Source organism: Marasmius oreades, chromosome 8, assembly GCF_018924745.1.
Source record: "Marasmius oreades isolate 03SP1 chromosome 8, whole genome shotgun sequence".
Lineage (NCBI taxonomy): Eukaryota > Fungi > Basidiomycota > Agaricomycetes > Agaricales > Marasmiaceae > Marasmius > Marasmius oreades.
In genome coordinates this window covers 1,152,243-1,174,580 of record NC_057330.1, presented here as the reverse complement: position 1 = coordinate 1,174,580, position 22,338 = coordinate 1,152,243, and the positions used below count along the sequence as shown (strand labels likewise).

General features: G+C 47.8%; 8 protein-coding genes across 8 annotated transcripts; 4 read left to right on the top strand and 4 right to left on the bottom strand.

Moving 5' to 3' along the window:
* Window positions 1-131: 131 nt before the first annotated feature.
* Window positions 132-1,431, top strand: E1B28_012285 (uncharacterized protein; the record flags this gene model as incomplete). The annotated part of the gene is made up of 5 exons (XM_043157375.1): window positions 132-239; window positions 305-498; window positions 557-718; window positions 787-973; window positions 1,048-1,431. The coding sequence occupies 5 exons, from the start codon at window positions 132-134 to the stop codon at window positions 1,429-1,431; spliced, it is 1,035 nt and encodes a 344-aa protein (XP_043004742.1).
* A 121-nt stretch (window positions 1,432-1,552) lies between these two features.
* Window positions 1,553-4,866, bottom strand: E1B28_012284 (uncharacterized protein; the record flags this gene model as incomplete). The annotated part of the gene is made up of 17 exons (XM_043157374.1): window positions 4,674-4,866; window positions 4,596-4,624; window positions 4,522-4,534; window positions 4,452-4,471; window positions 4,352-4,395; window positions 4,269-4,296; window positions 3,960-4,215; window positions 3,724-3,911; window positions 3,333-3,669; window positions 3,261-3,272; window positions 3,196-3,205; window positions 3,084-3,138; window positions 2,885-3,030; window positions 2,619-2,825; window positions 2,308-2,560; window positions 2,141-2,237; window positions 1,553-2,080 (listed from the first exon to the last, which is right to left on the bottom strand). The coding sequence occupies exons 1-17, from the start codon at window positions 4,827-4,829 to the stop codon at window positions 1,553-1,555; spliced, it is 2,379 nt and encodes a 792-aa protein (XP_043004741.1). The 5' UTR covers window positions 4,830-4,866.
* Window positions 4,867-4,919: 53 nt separating this feature from the next.
* Window positions 4,920-7,525, bottom strand: E1B28_012283 (uncharacterized protein). The gene is made up of 9 exons (XM_043157373.1): window positions 7,371-7,525; window positions 6,815-7,320; window positions 6,700-6,762; window positions 6,485-6,643; window positions 6,150-6,421; window positions 5,827-6,089; window positions 5,535-5,768; window positions 5,248-5,485; window positions 4,920-5,198 (listed from the first exon to the last, which is right to left on the bottom strand). The coding sequence occupies exons 1-9, from the start codon at window positions 7,398-7,400 to the stop codon at window positions 5,029-5,031; spliced, it is 1,935 nt and encodes a 644-aa protein (XP_043004740.1). The 5' UTR covers window positions 7,401-7,525; the 3' UTR covers window positions 4,920-5,028.
* Window positions 7,526-7,651: 126 nt separating this feature from the next.
* On the top strand, window positions 7,652-10,161 carry E1B28_012282 (uncharacterized protein). The gene is made up of 9 exons (XM_043157372.1): window positions 7,652-7,790; window positions 7,848-7,926; window positions 7,990-8,094; window positions 8,151-8,163; window positions 8,218-8,292; window positions 8,344-8,867; window positions 8,924-8,999; window positions 9,051-9,791; window positions 9,857-10,161. Exons 1-9 carry the CDS (start codon window positions 7,693-7,695, stop codon window positions 10,057-10,059), a joined length of 1,914 nt encoding a protein of 637 aa, XP_043004739.1. The 5' UTR covers window positions 7,652-7,692; the 3' UTR covers window positions 10,060-10,161.
* A 19-nt stretch (window positions 10,162-10,180) lies between these two features.
* E1B28_012281 (uncharacterized protein) lies at window positions 10,181-11,481 on the top strand. The gene is made up of 3 exons (XM_043157371.1): window positions 10,181-10,235; window positions 10,288-11,296; window positions 11,353-11,481. Exon 2 carries the CDS (start codon window positions 10,310-10,312, stop codon window positions 11,240-11,242), a length of 933 nt encoding a protein of 310 aa, XP_043004738.1. The 5' UTR covers window positions 10,181-10,235; window positions 10,288-10,309; the 3' UTR covers window positions 11,243-11,296; window positions 11,353-11,481.
* A 188-nt stretch (window positions 11,482-11,669) lies between these two features.
* On the top strand, window positions 11,670-13,226 carry E1B28_012280 (uncharacterized protein). The gene is made up of 5 exons (XM_043157370.1): window positions 11,670-11,805; window positions 11,879-12,372; window positions 12,429-12,597; window positions 12,659-12,956; window positions 13,017-13,226. Exons 1-5 carry the CDS (start codon window positions 11,760-11,762, stop codon window positions 13,057-13,059), a joined length of 1,050 nt encoding a protein of 349 aa, XP_043004737.1. The 5' UTR covers window positions 11,670-11,759; the 3' UTR covers window positions 13,060-13,226.
* Window positions 13,227-14,588: 1,362 nt separating this feature from the next.
* E1B28_012279 (uncharacterized protein) lies at window positions 14,589-16,133 on the bottom strand (the record flags this gene model as incomplete). Its single annotated transcript, XM_043157369.1, has 3 exons — window positions 14,589-15,676; window positions 15,874-16,066; window positions 16,125-16,133. The coding sequence occupies 3 exons, from the start codon at window positions 16,131-16,133 to the stop codon at window positions 14,589-14,591; spliced, it is 1,290 nt and encodes a 429-aa protein (XP_043004736.1).
* Window positions 16,134-21,600: 5,467 nt separating this feature from the next.
* Window positions 21,601-22,295, bottom strand: E1B28_012278 (uncharacterized protein; the record flags this gene model as incomplete). The annotated part of the gene is made up of 3 exons (XM_043157368.1): window positions 21,601-21,701; window positions 21,754-22,120; window positions 22,149-22,295. The coding sequence occupies 3 exons, from the start codon at window positions 22,293-22,295 to the stop codon at window positions 21,601-21,603; spliced, it is 615 nt and encodes a 204-aa protein (XP_043004735.1).
* Between the last annotated feature and the right edge of the window lie 43 nt (window positions 22,296-22,338).

Here is a 22,338-nt window from a genome sequence, read left to right as displayed (position 1 = left end):
TGTCTGTACCCTATCCCTTACGTAATAATATATATCCTTTACTTCGGCACCGACTGAGTGGCTCAAAGCATTTTAACGACAGTAAACGCCTTTCAGATAATCATCATCCAGTACTGTGTGTAAGGTTTCCTATGCAGCAAGCTGTTCAGCCTCGAATACGAGAAGTATGGGCCCAGAATCTTCATGAAGAATTTCGCGTCATACGCGATGTGATTGAGACCCACCCGTACATTGCGATGGTACGTGTAGCTTCCTTTTTTTTCCTGTCTATTCTACGTCTTACAACAATATTGGCGGGTATCAGGACACAGAATTTCCAGGAGTCGTCGCGAGACCTATTGGCAATTTCAAAACCATGTCGGAATACCACTACCAAACAATGCGTTGCAACGTCGACCTATCGAAGCTCGTACAGGTTGGATTTACTTTGGCGGATGAAAATGGAGATTATTCGCCGGAAGGGTCTACTTGGCAATTCAATTTCCGGTTCAGCGTGAAGTACGTTTTTTCTTTCGCCAGGGAGTATGCAATACGGATTAACCCATGATTGAAACAGCGAGGATATGTACTCTCCAGAGTTTGTGGACCTCTTACAGAAGTCTGGGATCGACCTTTTCAGACACGAAGAGATGGGAATTGCGCCTGGTGATTTTGCGGAATTGATGATATCTTCTGGAATGGTTTTGACGGAGGATACAAAGTGGATATCGTTCCACGGGTATGTACTTATAACCCCTCCCCCCCTCCTCCCCCTCTCCCACTCAAATATTGATAGTTTGACCGCAGTGGATACGACTTTGGCTACTTTCTTCGTGTCCTTACTGGTGAATCACTTCCAGTGTCCGAAGACAAGTTTTGGGAAGTCCTTCACATATGGTTTCCGACCGTCTACGATACTCGATACATCCTTAACCAATTTAAACCAAGTACAAGTAAAGGTCTTTCCCTGAATGACATGTGCGAGGAATTGGGTGTACGTGTTTTCTTTTTTTTTGTTTTGCCAGTTACAGTTGCATGGAAATCATTAATCATTCGCTCCATTACCAGATTCACCGGATTGGCAACGCGCACCAAGCAGGCCCAGATTCGCTTCTCATCTCTGATGCATTCTTCAAGTTACGTGAAAGATATTCTCCCGAGGGATTTGACCATCGAGAATTCAACGGGAAGATGTTTGGATTTGGTCAGACCGCGACTGTTACCAATGGTTTAACAGATCCTGGGAGAGGTGGGGCGACGATGGCGGAACGAGAAGATCGGATGACGATGCGTGAGGTTCACAATCAAACACCTGGACCCCAGAACCAGGGTGTGAGCATTGGTCTTCAATTACAAGCTGGTATTCCTACCCAAATCCCACCGACGCAGTACGGACCGATGGGTGCCAATGGGCCACCCTACCTACGGACCTCTCTAGTCGGAGGTCGATGAGTTAGCTTTTATTTAGCTGTTGTATTTTTTTAATATGAAATCCTTTGTCTTGAATTTCTGCAGTCCATATCCACTACCATACATTTTAAAAAAAAACACACTACTTAAAATAAAAAAAAACTCAAAACCAAGCCATCCAGCTTTGTTCCGTGTTGGGATGTAACGCTCCAAGCTCAAAGTTTACACTTTCCATTCCAGCAAATTTGGCAGGCGTAGCGGCATTACCAACGTTAGGTGTCGTGAAACCCAATGGGTTGGCAATATTCGGATACAAGTAAGGAAGAACGGGGGATGACTGATCCAATTGTGGAGGTGGTGCCCATGAATGGGACGGTGGACATGCAGATGGAGGAGGTACAGAACATTGACAAGGCTTTCGCATGGGGAACATGACCTTGGCTCGTTCATGAACCTCAGCTATGCACTGTTTCAGATTACGATGGGCATGTTGGAAGGGGTCAACGGTATACATGTCCGCTGATGATGGTGAGCCAGGTGTCAATGGGATATAGGGCGGTGTGCCCATCCCGACAAACTCGGCTTCTGAATGATCATCAGTGTGGCGTAAGACCATTGTCGGAACCTCTTGCCCAGAAAACCATCTCCGGAAGATGTCGTTTGCTTTCGCTATCATCGTCTGCAATACAGGCTTTTTCGAACAAACAGTTTCAGTAAAAACGCAAACGGAGGAAATGTTATCGGCGCTCACCTCAACCTGTCTTGCTCGAGGACAGTTCTCCTGGGGAGACGCGGCCGCACGGAACAGAAGTCGTGCGCGTTCCAGCTCCTGAAGGGCGGCAGGCGATCTGTCAACAAACTATTTAGTAGATATTTTCTGATGAATGGATACGAGAATAGAAGCAAAAAAAAACGCACAGGCAAGTGAAAGGGGCCCGACTGACAAGTAAACAAAGGGCAACCGCAGCCGAGAATGCATTCGACCAGTAGCCGGCAATTCGAACAGTCAATTTGGGAGCTTGATTGTATAATTGCTCCACGGTTGCAATCATTCGAGTTGCACTCAGGAAAACTGCGACCACAGATGGCGCGTGCCGATGACGACGGTTGAAAGCTTCCTCAGGTCCACTTAGTGCTCGCATGAAATATGACCTGTGCAACTGGAGGATGACTGTAAGATAGCAAATGAATAACGAAGATCCCCACACGAAAATGATGGAAATACAAACCAGTCTCCAGGGCGATGAGATGAGATGTCTTTTGCATGAGAACTGTGTGACCTGGATGACTCCGTTTACCGAGAGCTGCCGGGATAGAGAAATCCCGTATTGTCCTATCAAGTGAAAGAACGGTAGAATACTCCAGGCCAGGTTGTGAGATGGCATCAAGCACCGGAGCGAGGCAATGAATATAGCATGAATGCTTCCACTCCTGATCTATATAAAAAAAAAGACGAAATGAGATTCAATACCGCTATCGTAGCTTTCTGACTCACAATAATGCGAACTTTGACTAAGTTCGGAATCTGCGTCGGGTATGTAGGTGGGGCGTTTGCAGTCCATGTACTTTACAGAAAGCGACGGCGGTCGCCCTAATGACAAAGATAGTCGCGCATCCAGATAGAGCAACTCCCAGAACAAGCTATGATATAATTCAATATCAATGGGAAGGGATATCAAAATAAGGTAATTTACCTTCTCCGCCTTTCGACTTCCTCGGGAATCACTTTGGACTTTGTGCCATTCCGATCTGTGTGAGAGAAAAAAAATAATTATATTTTGATATGAAAGTTGGGTCTGTACTCACGCAAGCCAATCTGCAGGAGAGAATGGATTCAGCGGCGAGTAATAGGAGGGTAGTCTATCACTTACACTTTGTGCTAACTGTTACCGTCCGTCACAAGTTGTCAACATCGAATCGAGGAGAAAGGTGGGTTGACCGACCTTGGCAGTGAGTCCCATCAAGCCCCACGCATGTCCTCCTCCTGTCTTATGGTCAGAGAAAACAAGGAGGTACCAGATTTCATAGAAGAGAGCAGTTATCGTTTCCACTGTCGTATCGTCCAAAACTGACACCTCGCTCAAGGCGGCACGAGCTAGAGTATGATAATGTTCTGCATCTGGAGAGTCCGTACTATGTCTTTGAATGTCAACTTTGCATCCGATAGCGAGTATCATGAAAAGCAGAGCAAGACGGCGTGTGCTCAGCTCTTCAGGAGGTGTTGCATAGCAATGATGAGCGAGATTGGGATAGAAGGTTTCGTCCGTATGAGGGTTGTACCTGATATTGATCAATCACATACGGGAGTTGGAAGATCTGGAAAAAGGAACCTACTGCCACAATGCATTCTGACGAGTCTGGTCCCATAAATAGTCTGCATCAGCTCGGGAAGGAAGGGACCTTTGCAAGCGGTCTCTCAATGGAATTTTAAGATCTCTCCCACCGCCGCCGTCCGTTAACGGGAAGCTACGACTTGATCGTTGTATTTCAGCGTCTACGTGGTCCTGGGGCTCATGTTTGACCTAGTAGACTTTAAGTATCAGGATAGTAAAGGCCGGGTGGAGACGTACTGGTGGAGTCAACCGCACAGACTCGTTGTCATGAAGGTCATGGTCATGGTCACTCTGGTGTTCTGGTGTCCGACTGTCCGGTTTCCCTTGTGTTGTTCCGTACAATTCCATTGTGCTCTTTATGCTAAGCAAGTCCGAAGAGAGAAGTGGGTGGTGAGGTGCGGTGGACGATTCCAAAGCATCTTCGAGTCTCCTAATACGTTCGCTCATTTCGTGTATCTTTGTATGGAGCTGCTCTGTATTGGCAAGGATGAATCTTTGCTTCGAGTCAGAAGGGGGGTGACTTGGAAGACTTTTTTTCAGGATTACCTAGTCCCTTTGCCGGAAACCAAGACACCTACAGACGAGGATCAATGGAGAGAAGGTGAAAGACAGAGAGGGAAGAAAGAGACCATCGGGACATATGTCGCTCACGCCTCGTTTTTTGCATGATCCACTGGAAGATATGTCTGTGAGTACTATCGCCTGGTTGCCCTCGAAAAACGTGCCCACCATGGAAAGGTTCGATCACACTGCAACAATAAGAATTCTTGAGACGGATGGAGCAGAAATCGAGACTGACTTTGAGCTTCAACCTGGGATTGACCATTGAAGGTCAGATGCTCTGTGTTTCTTGGAAAGGTTGTTGGGATGTACCTTCTGCACTCACAACACGATAACGTAGCCTAAGTGGGGGACATTGAGACTAGTGGAATACCCTGGCTAGACACATACCTTCTTGCCACCGAGTTTCTTGGAGGGATTGTGGCCTTCTGAAATGAAGATGTGGTCGACAGGGAACTGGCTGGAGGAGTCTTCGGAGGGAGGAGCCTTCCTGGAACGCTTTGCAGGGCGTGAGTCTGAGGAAAGAGGGATCGCGGAAGGGGACATGATGAGCGCTGCGCGCGAGTCGGAGGAGAGACGAAGGAGGAAAGGACAGGGGAAAACAGACATATCTATGGGAACTGGATGGATATAAGCGGCAAGTAACGTCAGCACGAACACCGCCGACATTTCATTTCACAAATAACAAATACTATTCTCGGAGTTAAGGCGATTTAAAATACACGGCATGTCCGGAAACTTCGGGTCACTGTCTGTCGGCAGCGAATGCATGTTCCATCATGGCACGTGTCTCCGTCGCTGCCTCCGCCAGATAGTGCCTGAGCTCCGTTGCGTTCCTCTTCACCTGGCTGGTAATCGTCCATCGAATGTAGTTCTCTCCGATCGAGTACGCCAGCCCATAGCCGTCCGGAACAACTGCAGCACATGATCAGTCACATGCCCTCTTTAAATTCACTCATCCTACCTTCGCCATATCCCCATCCATCAAAGTACTCGCTGCTCAGTTGACTCGTGCTCAGTTCCCAGTGGCTCGTCCTCGAAAAGGAAACATCCTTGTAAATCTCCGGTAACCTCTCCCCTTCCCTCAGCACCTTCTGAAGTCCCAGCAAATGTCTATCCACTCCCCGTCCATCCGCCGCCCATGCCGCATACTGCAAGTGCCGTTTCACTGCCGCTCGGAACAACCCAGCACGATTCGTATCCTGTCCCGTTGGTAATTAGCTATTTGTCTCGGCCTGCCTAGCGACTTACCGTCTCCTTGGGATCCAGCATCGCTTCTGCCCACTTCTTGCTTTCCTGGCTCGCACTGCGTATGACTTCTGTCCGTCCCAACTGATACTTTCTTGTTTGGGCACTTTCATACGTTATCCCAGGTCGGCCGAACATCTTGTGAAACGCAAGCTGCTTCACCAGCTGAGCCCACGCATCGGGGGATGCTTTGAATTGTTTCATCTGATTCTTCCCGTACCCTTCGTAATGGAGAACCTGATGGAAAATATTATCCAACTAGCCAAAACACTCAAAGGGGGGAAGCATGACATACATGAAGCTCGTGTCGTCCCACCAATTGATCGAATCGTGTCTCCGCTTCCTTGACAAGCTGTCCAACACCTTCGTCGACTTCAAACTTCAGTTCGACGGGCTCAGCCACGTCTTTTTCTGTCTCACTTGTCCTTGGAGAGCCCAAGCGGACCTTATTCAAGGCAATCGCAGCCAACACAAATTCATTCATACGCAACGTCGGCGTCCCGTCCATGCATGAATGTTCTCCTAGGAACCCAGACCGACCATTGTCAAAGACGATCACTGATTGCAAGTCAGTCCTAATCCCGCTCGGAAACGAAAAAAAAATCATAATACACTCACGCTGGTGCTTATCATAGAATCGGTTCCTGCCGTCACCGACCCAGCATTGCCATGAAATGTCTTCTCGCGTTACAGGTTTCGTGTCATCAAGGCATACGATAATCATTGCACTTTCGATCATTTCCAGGCTTTTTGAATTGATTCCACTGGGAGACGCCGCGATGAGCACTTTCCGTGCCTCGGTCCACAAGTCACGATTGTCTGATGTGAGGGCACCAATAGGCGTTGGCGAGGTGTCTGAACCCGCTCTATTGATAATTCTCTCAATTTGTCTACAAGGGTCAAAATGGCGTTTGTTCGGAAACAGAAAGTTGAGAATAGTGTGCAACACTTACACTTCAAGTTCCGCCGCAGATACTTCTTTTCCCATTTTGTTAGTCAAAGGTACCATATAAAATTTGTTCTTGCGAATGAAAACGACATGATTATGCGTTGCTGGATCAAACTTCCGCGCTGTATCCGATGGTTTCGTGGGATAGCGAGACGAATGGAATCTATATGTCAAGTATTGATATTGAAAAAATCCACGAATAGTTCGATCATGACGTACAGCCATTTGTACGAGTCCATGCACAACGGTGCCCCTCGTACTTTTTCCGGCTCAAGCTGTTGACTTTTAAAACAGGTGTGAGAAGACTCAACTGAAGAAAACATTAAAGGGTCACCTTTCAGTCAAAGCTCTGAAAGATAACATCGCTTTGATAAGACTAGAGGCCCGAGTAACAGGATCTTTACGAAGTTTATCGTCCAAGTGCACGTAAAAGTAACTGACGAAAACAACCACGGGATCCCGGTAACCCATATACGCGAGCTCATTCCACCAATCTGCCAACCAATTCTTAACGTTCGGATCTGCCCTCCGTGCTTCCAATCGTTTCTGCAGTTCAGCGGCCTGGGGTGATTCTACAAACGTTTTGACGGCAGCTTCTGTCTTTGCGTACTCGGCATCCGTAACATGCGGTTTAACCGTCTCTAAATACTTGACGGCAGTATCGGAGAGAGAGGGGACAGGAAGACGGGGTAAGGAGGCTTGAAATCTAAGCATAGGTCTAGCTTTGGGATCTATCGAGTACCCAGGAGGTGCAGTTTCTGACGATCGAGATGGGGCGGAAGACTTGAATCCTGAAGAATGGGGTTTCGACATAGCTGCTGGGATGGAAGAAATATAGCTCTGGGAAAAATTAGACATGTGAAGACGGAAGAAGCAGAAAAAGAACCCACAAGATGTGAAGAGCGAGGTATTCTGAGCATAAGTAAAATCTAGTCCCAATTGTGGATTATCGTGGGCGACGCTTGTAGCGGGGAGGATGTAGGAGAGCTTGCAGCATCGCTACCAAGTGCCAGCTAGCCTTTATTGCGCCAAAAGGTTCCGTACCGGGTCGGGAACCCCCTCAAAGTCGGGTCAAAATTTGTCCGTGATGACAGAAATCACGTGTCGGACGCGTCACCAAGGCACAGCCACACTTCACCGCCGCGTCGCTCATTGCTGGACCTTCACTATCGGTCAGATTTCTTCTTGTCTTTCATCTCTGTTTTCTCTGACATGTCGCATCCTGTAAAGCTCTACGTATATGACCTCAGCAATGGAATTGCAAAGCAGATGTCTCTTCAACTCACTGGAAGACAGATTGACGGTATATGGTACGCTCCCTTGTAAATCAGTCTATTCGGTATTATACTTAGCTCAACCATGGCCAGGCATACGTCTATCGTCGTGTACGGTAGAGAAATATTCTACGGGCAAGGATTAACCGAAACAGTTCCCGGAAGGTCACACGTATGCCCAAAATCATATGTTTCCGGGTTCAGGATGGATATTGATTTATAGCCTACTCAATAGCATGGTTCTCCGGTACAAATCGTTGACCTCGGAACGACCGATATTGATCAAGACACCTTCAATGAGTATCTAGCTGAAATAAAAGAGCACTATACTGCAGAAAAGGTAACGCTTCTGTCCTTCTCTTGGTGCTTTCATGCTCTTAACAATGTTCCATTCAGTATCACCTGTTAGGTATGTGAATGCATTCCCTCCAAGGCAGGCACTAGTGGACTTCATGCAATCTAGACTTCAATTGTAACTCTTTCACCAACGACTGTGCAGGCTTTCTCACCGGCGGTTCTATTCCGGAATATATCAAAGGTGCGTACTTTATCGCTTATACCTAATCGAGGGGCTTATGTCTGTCTTTAGATTTGCCGACCGACTTCTTATCCACTCCATTTGGCGCCGCTCTTCGTCCGACTATTGACGCAATGTTTCGTCGTCCTACCCCTGGTACGACACCTGCTCAGGTCCCAACTCCGACCCCCGTCTCCACTCAACCTATGCCTAATCCTGAACTGGTCGGGTCCATCTTACAAGCCGTAGCTGCTCAAGCACAGCGAACAGGCCAGCCGGCAGCTTCCACTCCCCAAGCTACAACCTCGCTCACATCACCCTTACATCCTTGTGCAAATTCCGCCTCCTTCAAATCGCTGCTAAAAACTCACAGAGCCGTTGTTGCGTGCTTTTCCAATGTCGTCACTTGCCCTCCGTGCCGAGTGATAGCACCTATCTTTGAGGATCTCGCACACAAAAAGGGTCTCAAGTCTGGTGGGGGTGCGGGTGCTGTTTTCACCAAGATAGATTTAGCAACGCCATCTGGTCAAGCACTAGGTTCGGAATGGGGTGTACGAGTGATGCCTACCTTCATGTTCTTTCTGGATGGGCACAAGGTACTTAACACAGCACCTCTCGTTCATCATGGCTTGATAGCTGATTTTGTGTTCAGATAGCTGAAATGAAAGGTGCAGACGCAAATGAACTGAGAACGCAGATCGACTTGTTACTCTACCAAGCTTATCCACGTATGGTTGTCTATTCATGTACATGACTCTGACCTAACTGATGAATTGCAGCTCACAAACACACGTCACTTTCCCTGCCTGCCATGCAGTCGCTGTCCTTGAAGCCCATCCTCTTCTCACAAGTACCGAACCTGGACGCGGTTGCGAATAAGCTGTTATCGTCTATCACCTCGGTTAATAATTCCGAACGTGTGAAGCAGATTATCACTGGTTCCGTCGTTCCCTACCTTAAATCTCGATCTTCGACCAAAGCACTCCCCACTGTCCTTGTCGCATGGACTGAAGTCACATCCACTCTTTCGAGTTCTCTCCCTCCCGAATCGCTCTTTCCTCTCGTAGACATGTGGCGACTCGCGTTGCTCGACCCAGCCGTCGCCACATGGTGTGCAGCCAATTTCTCTTCGTCCCCGCTGGTGACGCTATCGCGAGTCGCTTCCAAACTATCGATTCAACAGTGCCCTCGTCCATATGCATTAACCCTTCTGCGACTCCTATCCAATGCATTTTCGAGTAACGTGCTTGCTCCGCGGTTCTTTATTGGGAATTTTAGATTGGAAGTGATTGCGTTGGTGATTCCTTCGCTTTTGCATGGTGATGGTAGTGTGAGGAATTCAGGAGCGAGTCTTGCGTTTAATATGGCGGCATTTTTGCAGACTGGGAGAGCTGAGGCTGTTAGGAATAGTAATGGAGGTGGGACGGTGAAGAGTGATATGGAGGATGAAGAATGGGAGATTGAGATGGTGAGCGCTGTTGTGGAGGCTATTGATCGGGAGAAGACTAGTGAGGATGTTGGTGAGTTGTTGTTTTTTTTCTTGGAGGCTTTGGCTTTGTGAAGTTGAAGATGCGAATTTCTGTAGTACACCGTTTGGTGGCGTCGATTGGGTGTTTGTTACGGCTCTCGCCATTCTATGATACGCAAGTCAGCTCCCTGTTGGAGGTTTTGCAAGCGAAGCAGATTCTGAAAGCAAAGTTACAGCCAGGTCAGTGTGGAGAGAAGGGGGTGGAGAAGAAGGAGGTTCGGAAGTTGTTGGAAGAGGTGGCGAATAAACTATGTGCATGATGGGTGGTGAGACATGTATAAACCGGAGTTTTCTCTTTTCAAGTACATATATCAGGATATAAACTGAGGATAAGAGGAAGTTGACCATGAGGACGTGACTGACGTAAAGGTTGAGATTCGTCTGCTGCGGCTGCTAGTGAGCTTAATTTCTTCATCCCAACTTGAACGTCAAACAGGTGCGAATCACAGACAGTAAACATGTATGAACGTTAAAACTGCAAATTTCAGGTAATCACTTGCATATAACATCATGGTGCTCGGGAATCCTCTCTTCTGGTTACTGCTCTACTTGTGGCTCAAAGATAGGAAAACTCAGCCATCGCTGACAGATAAAAGGCCATCGCAGAATCGATCGAGGCCAAAGAAAAATGCTAACAAGACGGTCTTTCGTTTACACGATCTACCAATAGAAATTGAACGCGAAATCACCCTTCTTGCTGCTTGCTCCTCTCCTGCGACGTACCGCGCGCTCCTTTTAACGTGCCGTTCCACGAAATCTCTATGTCGGGTAGAGGAAACGATTCCATATCTTTCGATCACACTCTTCAGACATTATCAGCTTGAATCCTTCTATACTGCCCTGAGAACATCCCCCGAATTTGCTAGCCATGTGAAGCATCTTTGGGTGTTCTCGGATCGCAAATTTGGTAGCGACGGTAGACCCGCATCTGAGTTGACAAACGACGTCTTTCATCTCTGTCCCAATATCGTCTCGGCTGCCTGCAACTTAATACGGTTCCTACGATTCCCATGGTTGGAGTCTGTCAAGGATCTCACTGTCCCCGAAGGCATCCCACATCACGCTGTCGGAAATCAGACTTCCAACCTCTCAATCGAAAGATTACATATAATGCTCGGTTCTGGAGGATCCGTGCAGGGAACCGCGTCTATGTATATCCCTGAAATTGAGAGTTTGAGACAAGTGTCTTTTTCCCTGGGGAATATACCAAGGTTCGGGGTGAGGGAAATCGATGGAAGAGTGGAGAGAGTTGCTGTTCTTGTCCGGTATTCGGGACCTGGAAGTGAAGATGTTATTGCGCGAGCTGTGGAGCACACGAGAGGGTTGGGAGATCGTTGTACCTTCCATAGTTGCCCGAGACGGTTGGGAGAGATGAAATTGTGGGCAGAGAGGGTGAGGGATAAGGATGCGATATGGAAATTGAGGAAGGTGCCGTCGTCTTGAAATGTGACCGTCGTGGAGGAAGGGAAAGTTTACGAATCGAGAAGCTGGGAATGTGTGAGTGTTTCTTTTATTGCAGCTGGAGGACTCAATAACCCCTCTTTTGTTCTCAGAGAAGGAGCGTTATTTCATTGACGCGCATCTCTCTACACATATCTGAGTCTATTTCTTGTGAGCTGTTTGGGACAATGTAATATATCAGAAATTTGTTGTATAGATGGCATGTTGCCATGTCCGCATAAGGCCGCATAGTTCTTTTAGCTACTAAATGAGCTCATCGATAGCTAAATGATTCTCACATATGCATTTACAAAGATCCAGACGACTATGTATAGACAGAAGTTTTTGGAAGTAAAAAGAACGATTCCGGATGGTTCCGATGCGGAGATGACCGGAGCACGGACACAATGACTGATGCTCAACGGTTACTCCTTTGCCAACCGCAATAACGAACAACGACGCCGACCACGAAAGCAGAAAGTCCCGCCGCCACGACCCCGCTGATCTGCGGGGCGAAGACATGCAGTCAAAGAAGCCCTTGAAATGGACTAAGAACAGCATGATCGGTATGCCATTTCCTGCTCGTGTGCCTCCCCTCTGCTGGCCGTTCACCATCCTCTTTTTTCTCTCTCTTTTCAGCTGGGGCGGGCGGGGGCCTTGTTGCAAGCATTGCAACCTGTCCTCTAGATGTTGTCAAAACCAAATTACAAGCTCAACGCGCAGTTCAGGGACAGTTGGGTTATTTGGGAATAATTGGTGTGTCAAGAGGGAGAAAAAAAAACTACTGTTTTGATACTGACCACCCTTCATTCTCAGCGACTGTGAAATCAGTTGCAAAGTATAACGGTTTCCGAGGATTCTATCGTGGTCTCGGTCCAACAATACTGGGCTACCTTCCGACATGGGCTATCTATTTCGCAGTGTACGATGGTATCAAATCTGCTTTTGGTGAAGTACCTTTAGGAGTTCCTCAATCACAAAGGGCCAATATCTACCCCGCGGCACAAGTTAAGGGGTACCAACCCGTTGCCCGTGAGCATCCTTGGTCGCTCCATATCCTATCGGCCATGACAGCCGGAGCGACCAGCACTCTTTGCACGAATCCACTCTGGGTCATTAAAACACGGTTCATGGTGAGAGGTCGTGTATTATGACACGGTTCCGATTGCCCTAAATCTACTTCTGCCAGACCCAGACCCGAGATGAAGTTAGATATCGGCACACCCTAGATGCGTTTCTTACCATTTACCGAAATGAAGGCATCACTGCCTTCTATCGGGGCCTGTTTCCTAGCCTTCTAGGTATTGCACACGTTGCAGTACAGTTCCCTCTCTATGAAAAGTTGAAGATATGGGCCCGTGAGTCGATTTCCACCATCGGAACAGTCGCAGGTGGTTTTTTTAATCTTTTGGGTTCTAGAGGGTGATTCCGAGACTCCACTTCCGAGCCACACTATCCTTGGATGTTCTGCCGTTGCGAAGATGGTCGCCTCTATTTCCACCTACCCGCACGAAGTCATCCGTACTCGCCTACAAACTCAGCGTCGACCGTTGGCTGCAGACCTGTCGTCGGATGGAATGCTGCGTACCCATGAAAGGCGGGGTGTAATATATACCACCAAGAAGCTTATTCGGAAGGAGGGATGGACTAGTTTATATAAAGGCTTGTCTATCAATCTCCTACGCACAGTTCCCAACAGTGCCGTGACTATGTTAACGTGCGTGTTGACTTGCAACTCTAACCATGGTCCTGATCGATTGATTTTTTTTTGTAACAGATACGAACTACTGATGAGGCAGCTCTCCTCACGGACGTCTTAGTTCTCGCATACGAGAACCACAACCTGTATCTAGATTCTGCACTTGATTTAGTGTGTATTTTACTTATCACTACCTGTTCTTTTCATGTAATAATGGGGATTCGATATTGTGCTAAATGGGCCTTGGGCAGCTGGTAGTCGTTCGAATTACATTAACCTAACTATCAGGTCATACGTGATATTGCAGGAGACGGATCCTAGTACGAACAGCTGGGAGGATATGATTATAAGTGGTACTTGTGTTGATGCCAACTAATCCGTTACCTGGATTGTGACGGGAGTCTCCTAAGGAACTCCCGCATGTACGGGTAACAGTTCAAATGCAACGTCGTCAAGAACGAGAAGGAGCCATCTTGAAAGGGTTCCGAAGGACCTGACTATGTACTTATTTTTGGCCAAATGGCTGGTAATCTTCGTAGTAATATAGTAATACAAGCCCAAGTCGTCAAAGCAGAGACGGACAGATTAAATTGCGTTTAGAGTACATTACATATTGGAACTTCCACAGGGACCCCAGAACAAGAAAAGAGACCCTACGCAATCGCTGACGCTTGATACCCACGAGTCAAGCTTAAATGAAAATGACTGCATTATCGCCTTGCATTATGCATATGACGAGAGTACGGGCCTGATTAATACCGGACCCTCGGTAACTCCTTGGGAAGTTTCGCAGGCAAGCCCACAGACCAGTTGAAGGAAAGTGGATGACTTCCCGTAAGGATTATTTGTAAATATCGTTGCAAATAACGCTGAAAATCATCGGCGATATGTTAAGCGAGTGATACCTGGCAACAAATACCAGAATCTGAACATCAGGGCATGTTCTAAATTCTTGAATTTAGAAAGGCCTAGCGACCCCTTTCTAAACTGTTTTTGCTGCAATATTTCGTTAAGCGAGGTGAGTCCACATGATTTCCAGCCCAGATATGGAAGTTTGTCCGCGCTTACGCCCTTGGCGAGCTACCACACGCGTGATAAATCCGAGCACTTCATGCAAATTTCCAGCATTGCGGGAGGCATCTGCAAATAATTCGACAATTTCCCAATTTCCAATTTACATCAAAACTTTTATTTGAAAGGAGATTATTTGCACATCCTTACGGGAAGTCATCCAGTCAGCAACTTCAAGCTTCAAGAGTCGCGCACCTGATAATCCCACATTGCCGGCCCTGTTAGGCTGAATTTTGCTCGCCGCCCCTTTGTCAAAAAAATGATGGTTTCGCGGGGGGACTTAGAGCCTTCTTGAGCCTCAGAGCCTTAGACCCCCAACTCTAACACGTCATGGCGCTCGGGCAGGCCTCGTGATCGATGTCGGTGTGCCTTAATCCACCGATGCCCGCCTCCCGCCCGTTTCCCGCCCTCTCAGGGCATCCCATGTAGTAGTTTCGGCAGTTTTTAACGATATAAAGTCATTTTATGATTTCCATGCATAGTAATTATATACAGAGCCATAAAACAAGTATATTATGTGGTAGAGGCTTAGGAAAATCAGTAGATTTGTGTCTAGTAAGTGATAGGAGTCTTATGCCCTTATGCCTGCATGAATGCAGCACCAGGGTTGACAGGTGCAAGGAGAGGGTGGTACGAAGAATGGGAGAGGCTGTCGTCGACGTTGGCAATGGGGAGCGAAGGTGTGGCTACAACAGACGCGCTGACGTTGGAGATGGGCATGGTGGGTGCCATAGATGGTACGGCGACGTTAGAGGTGGGTATGTCAGATACATTGGATGGCAGGCTGGCGTTGGAGTTGGGTGTGGTAGATACCATAGACAGCGAGCCGACGTTGGAAGCGGCAGTGGGCGTGGTGAGTGCAGTAGACGTTGTACTGACGTTGGAAGTGTGCTGAGAGCTGTTTTCAGGAAGGGAGGGGCTCTTGTCATCACCCGATTCATTGGTGTCAGAGAGCGTGGCGTGACTCCTGAACGTAGCAGCTGATGGTAGCTGGGACGTTACCACTTTCATGCTACGCTTCTTGGCTGGCTTGGTTGAGCTTGCAGCAGGCTTCGAGCTGCTCTTCCCTTTTGATTTGTCACTGTCCTGAGCAGCGCATTTCCTCTTCTTCTGTACCAGACTCTCCGTGCCCTCAGTGGCCACTCCTTTCCGCTTCTTTCCACGTCCTCCAACCTTCGTCACCTGTTTCGCAACCGCAGATGTCTCGGAGGCGGAGACACCCTGCTCCACGCTCCCCGTATCCTCCTCGCTATCAGTCTCAACAACCTCTGCACTCCCTTTTTCTACCCCTGTCATTTTCTTCTTTCTTGCTTTCCCCTTCTGCTTCTTTCCGCTCTTCTCCTCTCGAAGTTGGTTCCGTTCCAATCGTTCCCGAAAGAGGCGTTGGTCTTCGTTGATTTCAGAATTCGAGAGGCCAACCCAGTAACATTCGTCGGTTGAGAGTCGCCGATGAAGGACTCTGACGTCGTCCATGCTCGTGATGCTGTAGGGGCTGATAATTTTCGGCACTGGTGCAAGGCCAGCTGGAACTGGGATGTCATCGTTCTGAACTTCGGGGTCTTCCATGAATGGCCATCCAATGAGCCGCACTCCGTGGGTATGGACTAACGTGCGACGATAGTTGTCGCCATAGCACATTTGTTGCTTGAAGTCCTTGAGCGTTGTTTCTGTAGAGCACCATAGCAGTCAGAGATGTGTAAGTTTCTGTGGGGACGAAGACGACTTACACAGTAAGCTGGTTAGCATTCCAACGCATTCCTGTCGCCATTGTTGTGAGGTTCTCCTCTGAGTACCTAGGAAAAAGGACGTTCATGTCAACATACATAACGCTGGTCTTGCATTGATCAATAGCATCAACCCTTACCTTTGCCTTGAGAATACACCCAGAGTTCGAATTGCGACATCAATGACCATGGCTCGATTCCCAATTGCCGTCGAAAAAATGACTGAACGTCGTCATCTGTCGTACCCCATGCTGGCTGAGAGGGGCAATCCTCGCTACCCTTTGTGAGATAAAGAAACGCACGTATACCGGTACGCTTGTGTAGCAGAATAAGCTGTAGATTCATAGGTATTGGCGATACACTATAGCAAAAACTGAGATGAAAGACGTACCTCTTCCATGCACTTATCAAAGACATGTCGCACGTCATGGGAGATCGACAGGTTGGCAGTTCAAACCCCCACCCTTTTCACTGCTCGATCCTCGTCCAGCTCCTGCTTGAGCCTGGCCATGGCTCCAGGATCATCTTTGAGATTTTTGTACTTGGGGTCATTCGCCATGATGTGGTTGAGCTCATCGAGGTCTTTGCGCTGCCCTTGTATACGCCCTGTTGGTAGGGTTGAGTTGTAGAATGGCTAAAGTCAAAAGAAATTTACCGCCGTTCTCCTGCTTGGTTACAAAATGTAGAAGTGCATTGTGGGAGGAGGTGGCATGGTTCCTATTCAACTTCGACGCGCACCATGCTACTTCGAAAGCCTCTTCTGGCTTTTTGTTGTGACTGCCGGCGATTTCTCGAAGTTTGTCCTGGAAGGCTTCGAGTGCCTCTGCAACCTCGCTATGAAAATCCTTTCGTTTCTGCTTATTCAAAGCGAGATTTGCAGCTCAGGCGGCTTTCTCAGCTGCGGTCAACTCTCTCCTGTATCTCTTTTCTCGCAGTCCCTGAGTCCGGTTCGCTGTAGGGTGTTCGACGCGTGTTCGACGCGGCTCTGCGGGGGGGAGGTACTGGGGTGGCGGTGGAGACGGAGAAGGCGGAACTGCATTCAAAGGTGAAGGTACTGTCTGAAGGGAGGGGGGGGGTGAAGGTGGTGAGGGAGACGGAGGTGGAGGAAACTCGTTAATGAACGTGAGTGCAGCATCGTTGGTCGGAGCTGGAGAAGACGAAGGTGGAGCAACACCTGACGATAGCTGAGTCCCCTCCAGTTCGTTAGCGAGACCTGCGCAGCTGTTGATGAGGTCCCAGTCCATGTCTTGGAAGGTCTTCTGCCACCCCTCGGTATCCCAGTTTTGAAGGTCTTCAACGTTCGTGGACGATTTGCATTCGGAGCTGGGGTTGGAGAATGGGAGCTGGTAGGATGAAAAGTGCTGTGTGGTGAACTGAGGTGTAGATTGTTGGGCGCCGATGGAATGAACAGCAAGGCTGGCGTTGGTACTCGAAGTATACAAGCCGTGACTACCTGGGTAGGCTGCTGAGGGCGTTTGATGGTTGGGATGCGAATTTTTCTGAGAAAAATCTGGAATAAAATTGTTGAATGCCATAACGCGGACTGAAAGACAAATCAACAAAATAATAACGGCCAGCACTTTATCAGAATACCGTCAAATACATACCAACAGAATAACGCGTTATAGGACGCGTCGTGTAGGTCCATGGTGGGATCGTATAGAGGCGTGAATAATCACGTGAGTTGAATTTCTGTTGATCGGCAGATGGGCGCTCATCTTCCAACTTTGCTTCCTTCTCCCACCGTTGTCTGCTCGTAAGTTCCCATAATTCATTCTATAATTGAATACTAACACTACGACCGCATTATCACAGATGACTGCAGGACAGAAAGGCAAAAATCGAGCATTGAATGCCGACAGTGAGGTGCCAAATTGCCCTGCCGTCCCGATTTTTTTGACAGCAAAGAAAATCAGAGGATATTTTTGAAAGCCACTCACTGGGAGATATATTAGACGGTGCGAGCCTTCACTTCTTTCAAGGTCACAAGATGGAGTTCCCTCATTCCCAGTTCAGAGATAGATCGAGGCAACGACCATGAAAGGCGAGGTAGGTGCTTCCCCTTCTGTTGATTCTTTGCATTAAATTTTGAGCACCAGTCAGGCTCATAAGTCGTGCAGAGACACTTCTTGGTAAGCGTTGTCTTCGACTTTTACCTCCATTCCATCTCGTCCTAACATCTGACTGCTTTCTAGATGAAGATGACGCTGCAAGAACCACTGGTCGCACCCTCAAGACCGTGATTATCGAAGACTCGAGGTACTATTTTCATCCGGCAATCAAGTGACTGCGTTTATCCAGGATATTTACACGCCGAATAGCTCAGAATCAGAGGAGGTAGAATCGGAAAGGGAGATGGAGTCGGGGGGGTTCAGAGAGCGGGCAAACAGCTTCCATCACGATGGCGACCAGGTGTGCAACCCAATCGTTCCAAGTACACAAAGCCTTCTAATGCAGTTGAACATTACAGGCGTTGAATCAAGCCACATCGAGTACACGTCGAACACCGGAGCTTCGTCGCTCGGATCCCCCTGCTTATCAGATTCAGGTTCAACCTACAGCCTCAAGCTCCGCCCCGGTAATGCGACTTAGTTGACTATGCTACACGGTTCTTTTTGCACTTTAAACGGTGCTACGGAGCGATATTTATCGTATTAAGAACTAGAGTGAGCCCGAATTGCTAGTTAAAGCTAGTGCCGCTAGTAGAATGTGCCGTAGGCGCAGCTAGACCAGTTAGAGAGAGCCGTAGATCGTGTCAGAAAACTGTATGACCGTTCGAAACCTGTAGAACACTATGAGCAGAGGACTTAAGCGGTAATTCACTGAGTTCTACTCTCTACATTCTACTATGCACTGGCATATCAAGGGATTGTACTATTAGAAGACTTGTAGTCTTCACAGAACCGTTTGTAGCAGAACTTAACAAAGTCAAAAGACCTTCATACTAGGAGTACCTACTTCTACGGGGGATTTAGTTGACAAGAAATCGGACATAGGACCACACAGACTAGGAGAAATTTGATATGACCGTAGATCGAGTCCCGATCTGAGGAAAAGACAAAAAGACATGATACAGATCCCAGATCACAGATAGAGTACCTAGGAACCAGGCAGGAATGAACAACGGATCTCGGAGTCCACACTGTTCATGTGCTATGGCGATTCGGAACTCTGGATCCATATGCTGGAACTACTTGGACACACAAAGTCCATATGATTTGATAATGTCGAAATGCAGGATAAGGTCCGTAGGCAGGAAATACCATATGGTACGCCTATGTAGGTCCATTCTACATGCTGAAACAAGAATGAAGAACGGTCCAGATTGGTCCAAAACATATGATTCGAATACGGAAAAGCTCCGTAGACAAGATTCTGCACATGTAGCAGTCCCTAGCGATAAGACTCCGCATGGATTCGTAGCTACGGTGCATTATTTTTAGAGATAGAACAAGTAGAGATAGGATTACAAAGCTAGCGTAGAAGTAGTATAAAAGCAGCTCATGTATCCGTAGATAAAAAAGTACTACCCGTGCGTAGGAAAGTCCTGAGTGGGTTGCCCGTGAGTAACTGCTCTTGACACCAATAGAGAGAGATTTGCCCTGTCATTGTGCAGTGATAAGATAAGATTTGATTTGAACTATACGAGACCGTCGAGGTCAAAACTAGAGAACTATCCGTCCGTAGGCCGCCGAGGTCTTGATTACTGTTTCGTGATCCGTCGAGGGTCTTAGCGTTCGTGTCCGCCGAGGACTTAGTTTTCGTGTCCGTCGAGGGCAATAGTCTCCAATCGTTCGAATTAGTCTTACTGTAGACGAAATTCATAGTCCCACTTAGTCCACTGGACAATAAACAGAGCCCCTACAAACCCTAGAGTCCCCGTAGCTGTGGTGTTTTACACTTGCAGTTACACATTGATTTCATAAGAACTTCATATGATATTGAGACTGTGATCTTGTGCGTAACCTTTGCCAAGCAGTCCACCCTTGCAATCTTTCCTGGTGTGTAGAGTTATTGATAGACTTTACACGGAGGTTTACTAGTTTTTGGGTTGATTTGGTGTTGGTGCTACTCCTGTAGCTCTGATATTAGGTTGACTCTTGAGTGGTATACTTCGCCCATTACCGGCTTTGTCAACACCTATCCTCAGCTTAGCTGCTGCAACGTCACCACCTGGTACCCCTTCTGAGCGAAAAGCATTTGTAGTCTACCGAGGAGCTCGACCTGGCGCCTTTCAACGCTTGTAAGTGTTCTTACTTTTTGTTGGAGAATCCAAGGCCCTAACGTCAATCACCAAAGCTACCAGATTCATCCAGACAATCGCTTACCAGGTGGCGTTTTCAAAAGCTTTCCAAGTCTTGAACTCGCTCGCGAAGTTTATCAACAAGCATTTCGAACGGGGGTCATTGACGCCCTGAACGATGAGCCACTAGATGGCAACTCACCCCAGTTCTATGTCGTGTCACAAGGCGTTCACCCTGCCGTGTATCCAAACCCGTGAGTTAATTTCTGCCCTTTCTAATATCCCGTACTCATCCTGCAACTCAGCATTCCAGCCATGAGAGATGGATTAGGATGGCGTGGTGGGGCTCTCTACGTCTTCCACAGCCGTCTAAAGGCTGAAACATTCTTCTCGAGAGAGCTGAACGCAGGTCGAACCCGACAATGGACGCTGAGTTTGTAGTATTGGAATTTATGTACCGTTGTCTCTGTGTATGGTTTTTCAATAGTCCTATGGCAATGAAAAATGTACAAAGTCCGATGCCCGAGAACGCCGACCTTTCTCTGAACCTCGTGCCCGCCACACTTCGCCTTCTTTGTGTTTCCAACTCAACCTCAGTTTGTCGGATGTTCGTCAGATGTTTGTCGTACAGAAGGCCCGTGTATTCACTGAGGAGTAATAATCGCAGAAATTTTTTTGAGATGTCAACTGGCACTTGTAGGAAAGTGACAAATATGATCATGGTGATGCTCTCGGAGTTCTAGTTATACGCTCGACATACGTTTTCAACATGAATCATCATAAAAATTCGGAAATAAGGTCCTCCCACATGTTTGTAAGACATGTTTCGAAACAGTGGTAATCGGGTGACATTCAATTTTTGACGCGACACCGTGTTACATTCGATCATCGATGCTACATTCGATGCAAATTCTGCCGAAGTTGTACTCTTTGATCTTTGTCAAGAAACTCGTTCAAGTTGGTAAAGTAGTGTATATATAACATATTTTGACTATCCACCTGATGCTGTATTGGAACGTCAAGCACATATCTAGAGTAGGTCACACTACTAAGCACTAGCCAGAGTTCACTGAGCCTCACAGTTATATCCATTGTCACCAACATATAGAAGAGGTTGCAAAATGAACAACGTTTTGAGAGCAGTACAGACACACAAGAAATGTATATAGGTGCAGATGTACTATACTGCGCTGTGGTACTGACGAACTTCATCTAGAGTTACAAACATGTTTACCATCTTTGCCCAACGACCCTTCCTCTCTGCATATACTTCTTGAATACGGGCGGGGTCTTGAGCCCGTAATTCAACCTCTGTCCTATTTCCGTACTCCAACCATCTGAAAATCCCTCCTGCACTATATTGCGTGACTGAATACTGTGTCTCACCAGGTTGTATAGGGGTGTTATGGTGACGAAGAATGGCGGACGGAAGAAGAAGCGTACAGCCGGAAGGAAACTCGATGATGACCTTGAGATCTGGGAGGACCAGGTGGCCACCTTTGGTGTGGTCGAACTTGCCTGCAGCAGTAATTGCGCACATGCTATGCGGGCAGTTTTTAGCATCAGTGTGCTCGCAAGTGCAGACCTGAGGGCCGAAGTTGAACGTAATGGACGCAAACTGGCTTCATTCGAAGTTCAGTTCAAATCGTTCGACAGAGGCGCCAAGTTTCTTCATAGCATCCAAATAGTACTTGTAATTCTTGAATGACCAGCACGCAAACCCAGCTAAAGTGAGCGGTCAGCTAACGGAATAAAGTAAGAGAGTTGACGCAGTCACCGTCTTGCACAGATGCTACTCGCTGGATGCAAGGCTCGGCGATGAGCTCTTGTATGACGCCCGCATATTTTCCACCTGTGTGCATAGGCTGCTTCTGGCCCTGACCCATGGACCATCCGCAAGCAGCTGCAGGAAAGCCCTCTCCACGAAGATGGTTGGTGTCGGCTGGGCCTAGCGTCATCTTTGTGGATCGAGCCCTTTCCAAGAGCTCTGCGACTTTCTTGACGTTGTCGTCGTATGTTTTGTCCTGTATCTTCTTGAGTCCAACGACAATAAGGCACTGGGCCTTATCGACAATTGAAAGAGCGCGGCTAGTGGTGGCTGGGTCAGACGGTAGGGAATGAGTGGGCAAGGAATGCAAATGCACCTGCCGTCCCACTTCAAATAAGTCCAACCCGGTTGGGATCTGAACCACTCAACGTCACGAACTGCCCCTCTCTCAACTGTAAGGTCCTTGCCAATGTATCCCCCTGTTGCGGCTGGTAGTGTAAAGGCATCCACGTTGCTCGGAACAGCGATGCACGTCTGAATCGCCGGTGCATTGCGACCGTGAAGGTGACCCTCGCTACCAATCAGGCGAGCACG

Excerpts from the sequence above, each read along its gene's own strand:
- E1B28_012282 (XM_043157372.1), top strand. The coding sequence starts at position 7,693 with ATGTCGCATCCTGTAAAGCTCTACGTATATGACCTCAGCAATGGAATT. Across the intron at positions 7,927-7,989 it reads CAGTTCCCGGAAGGTCACAC|CATGGTTCTCCGGTACAAAT; the intron begins GTATGCCCAAAA and ends CCTACTCAATAG. Across the intron at positions 8,868-8,923 it reads TCTTTCTGGATGGGCACAAG|ATAGCTGAAATGAAAGGTGC; the intron begins GTACTTAACACA and ends TTTTGTGTTCAG.
- E1B28_012280 (XM_043157370.1), top strand. The coding sequence starts at position 11,760 with ATGCAGTCAAAGAAGCCCTTGAAATGGACTAAGAACAGCATGATCG. Across the intron at positions 12,373-12,428 it reads TCATTAAAACACGGTTCATG|ACCCAGACCCGAGATGAAGT; the intron begins GTGAGAGGTCGT and ends TACTTCTGCCAG. Across the intron at positions 12,957-13,016 it reads AGTGCCGTGACTATGTTAAC|ATACGAACTACTGATGAGGC; the intron begins GTGCGTGTTGAC and ends TTTTTGTAACAG.
- E1B28_012283 (XM_043157373.1), bottom strand. The coding sequence starts at position 7,400 with ATGCTCAGAATACCTCGCTCTTCACATCTT. Across the intron at positions 5,769-5,826 it reads TGGGACGACACGAGCTTCAT|GTTCTCCATTACGAAGGGTA; the intron begins GTATGTCATGCT and ends ATTTTCCATCAG. Across the intron at positions 5,199-5,247 it reads TGGATGGGGATATGGCGAAG|TTGTTCCGGACGGCTATGGG; the intron begins GTAGGATGAGTG and ends CATGTGCTGCAG.
- E1B28_012281 (XM_043157371.1), top strand. The coding sequence starts at position 10,310 with ATGGTGCTCGGGAATCCTCTCTTCTGGTTACTGCTCTACTTGTGGCTC.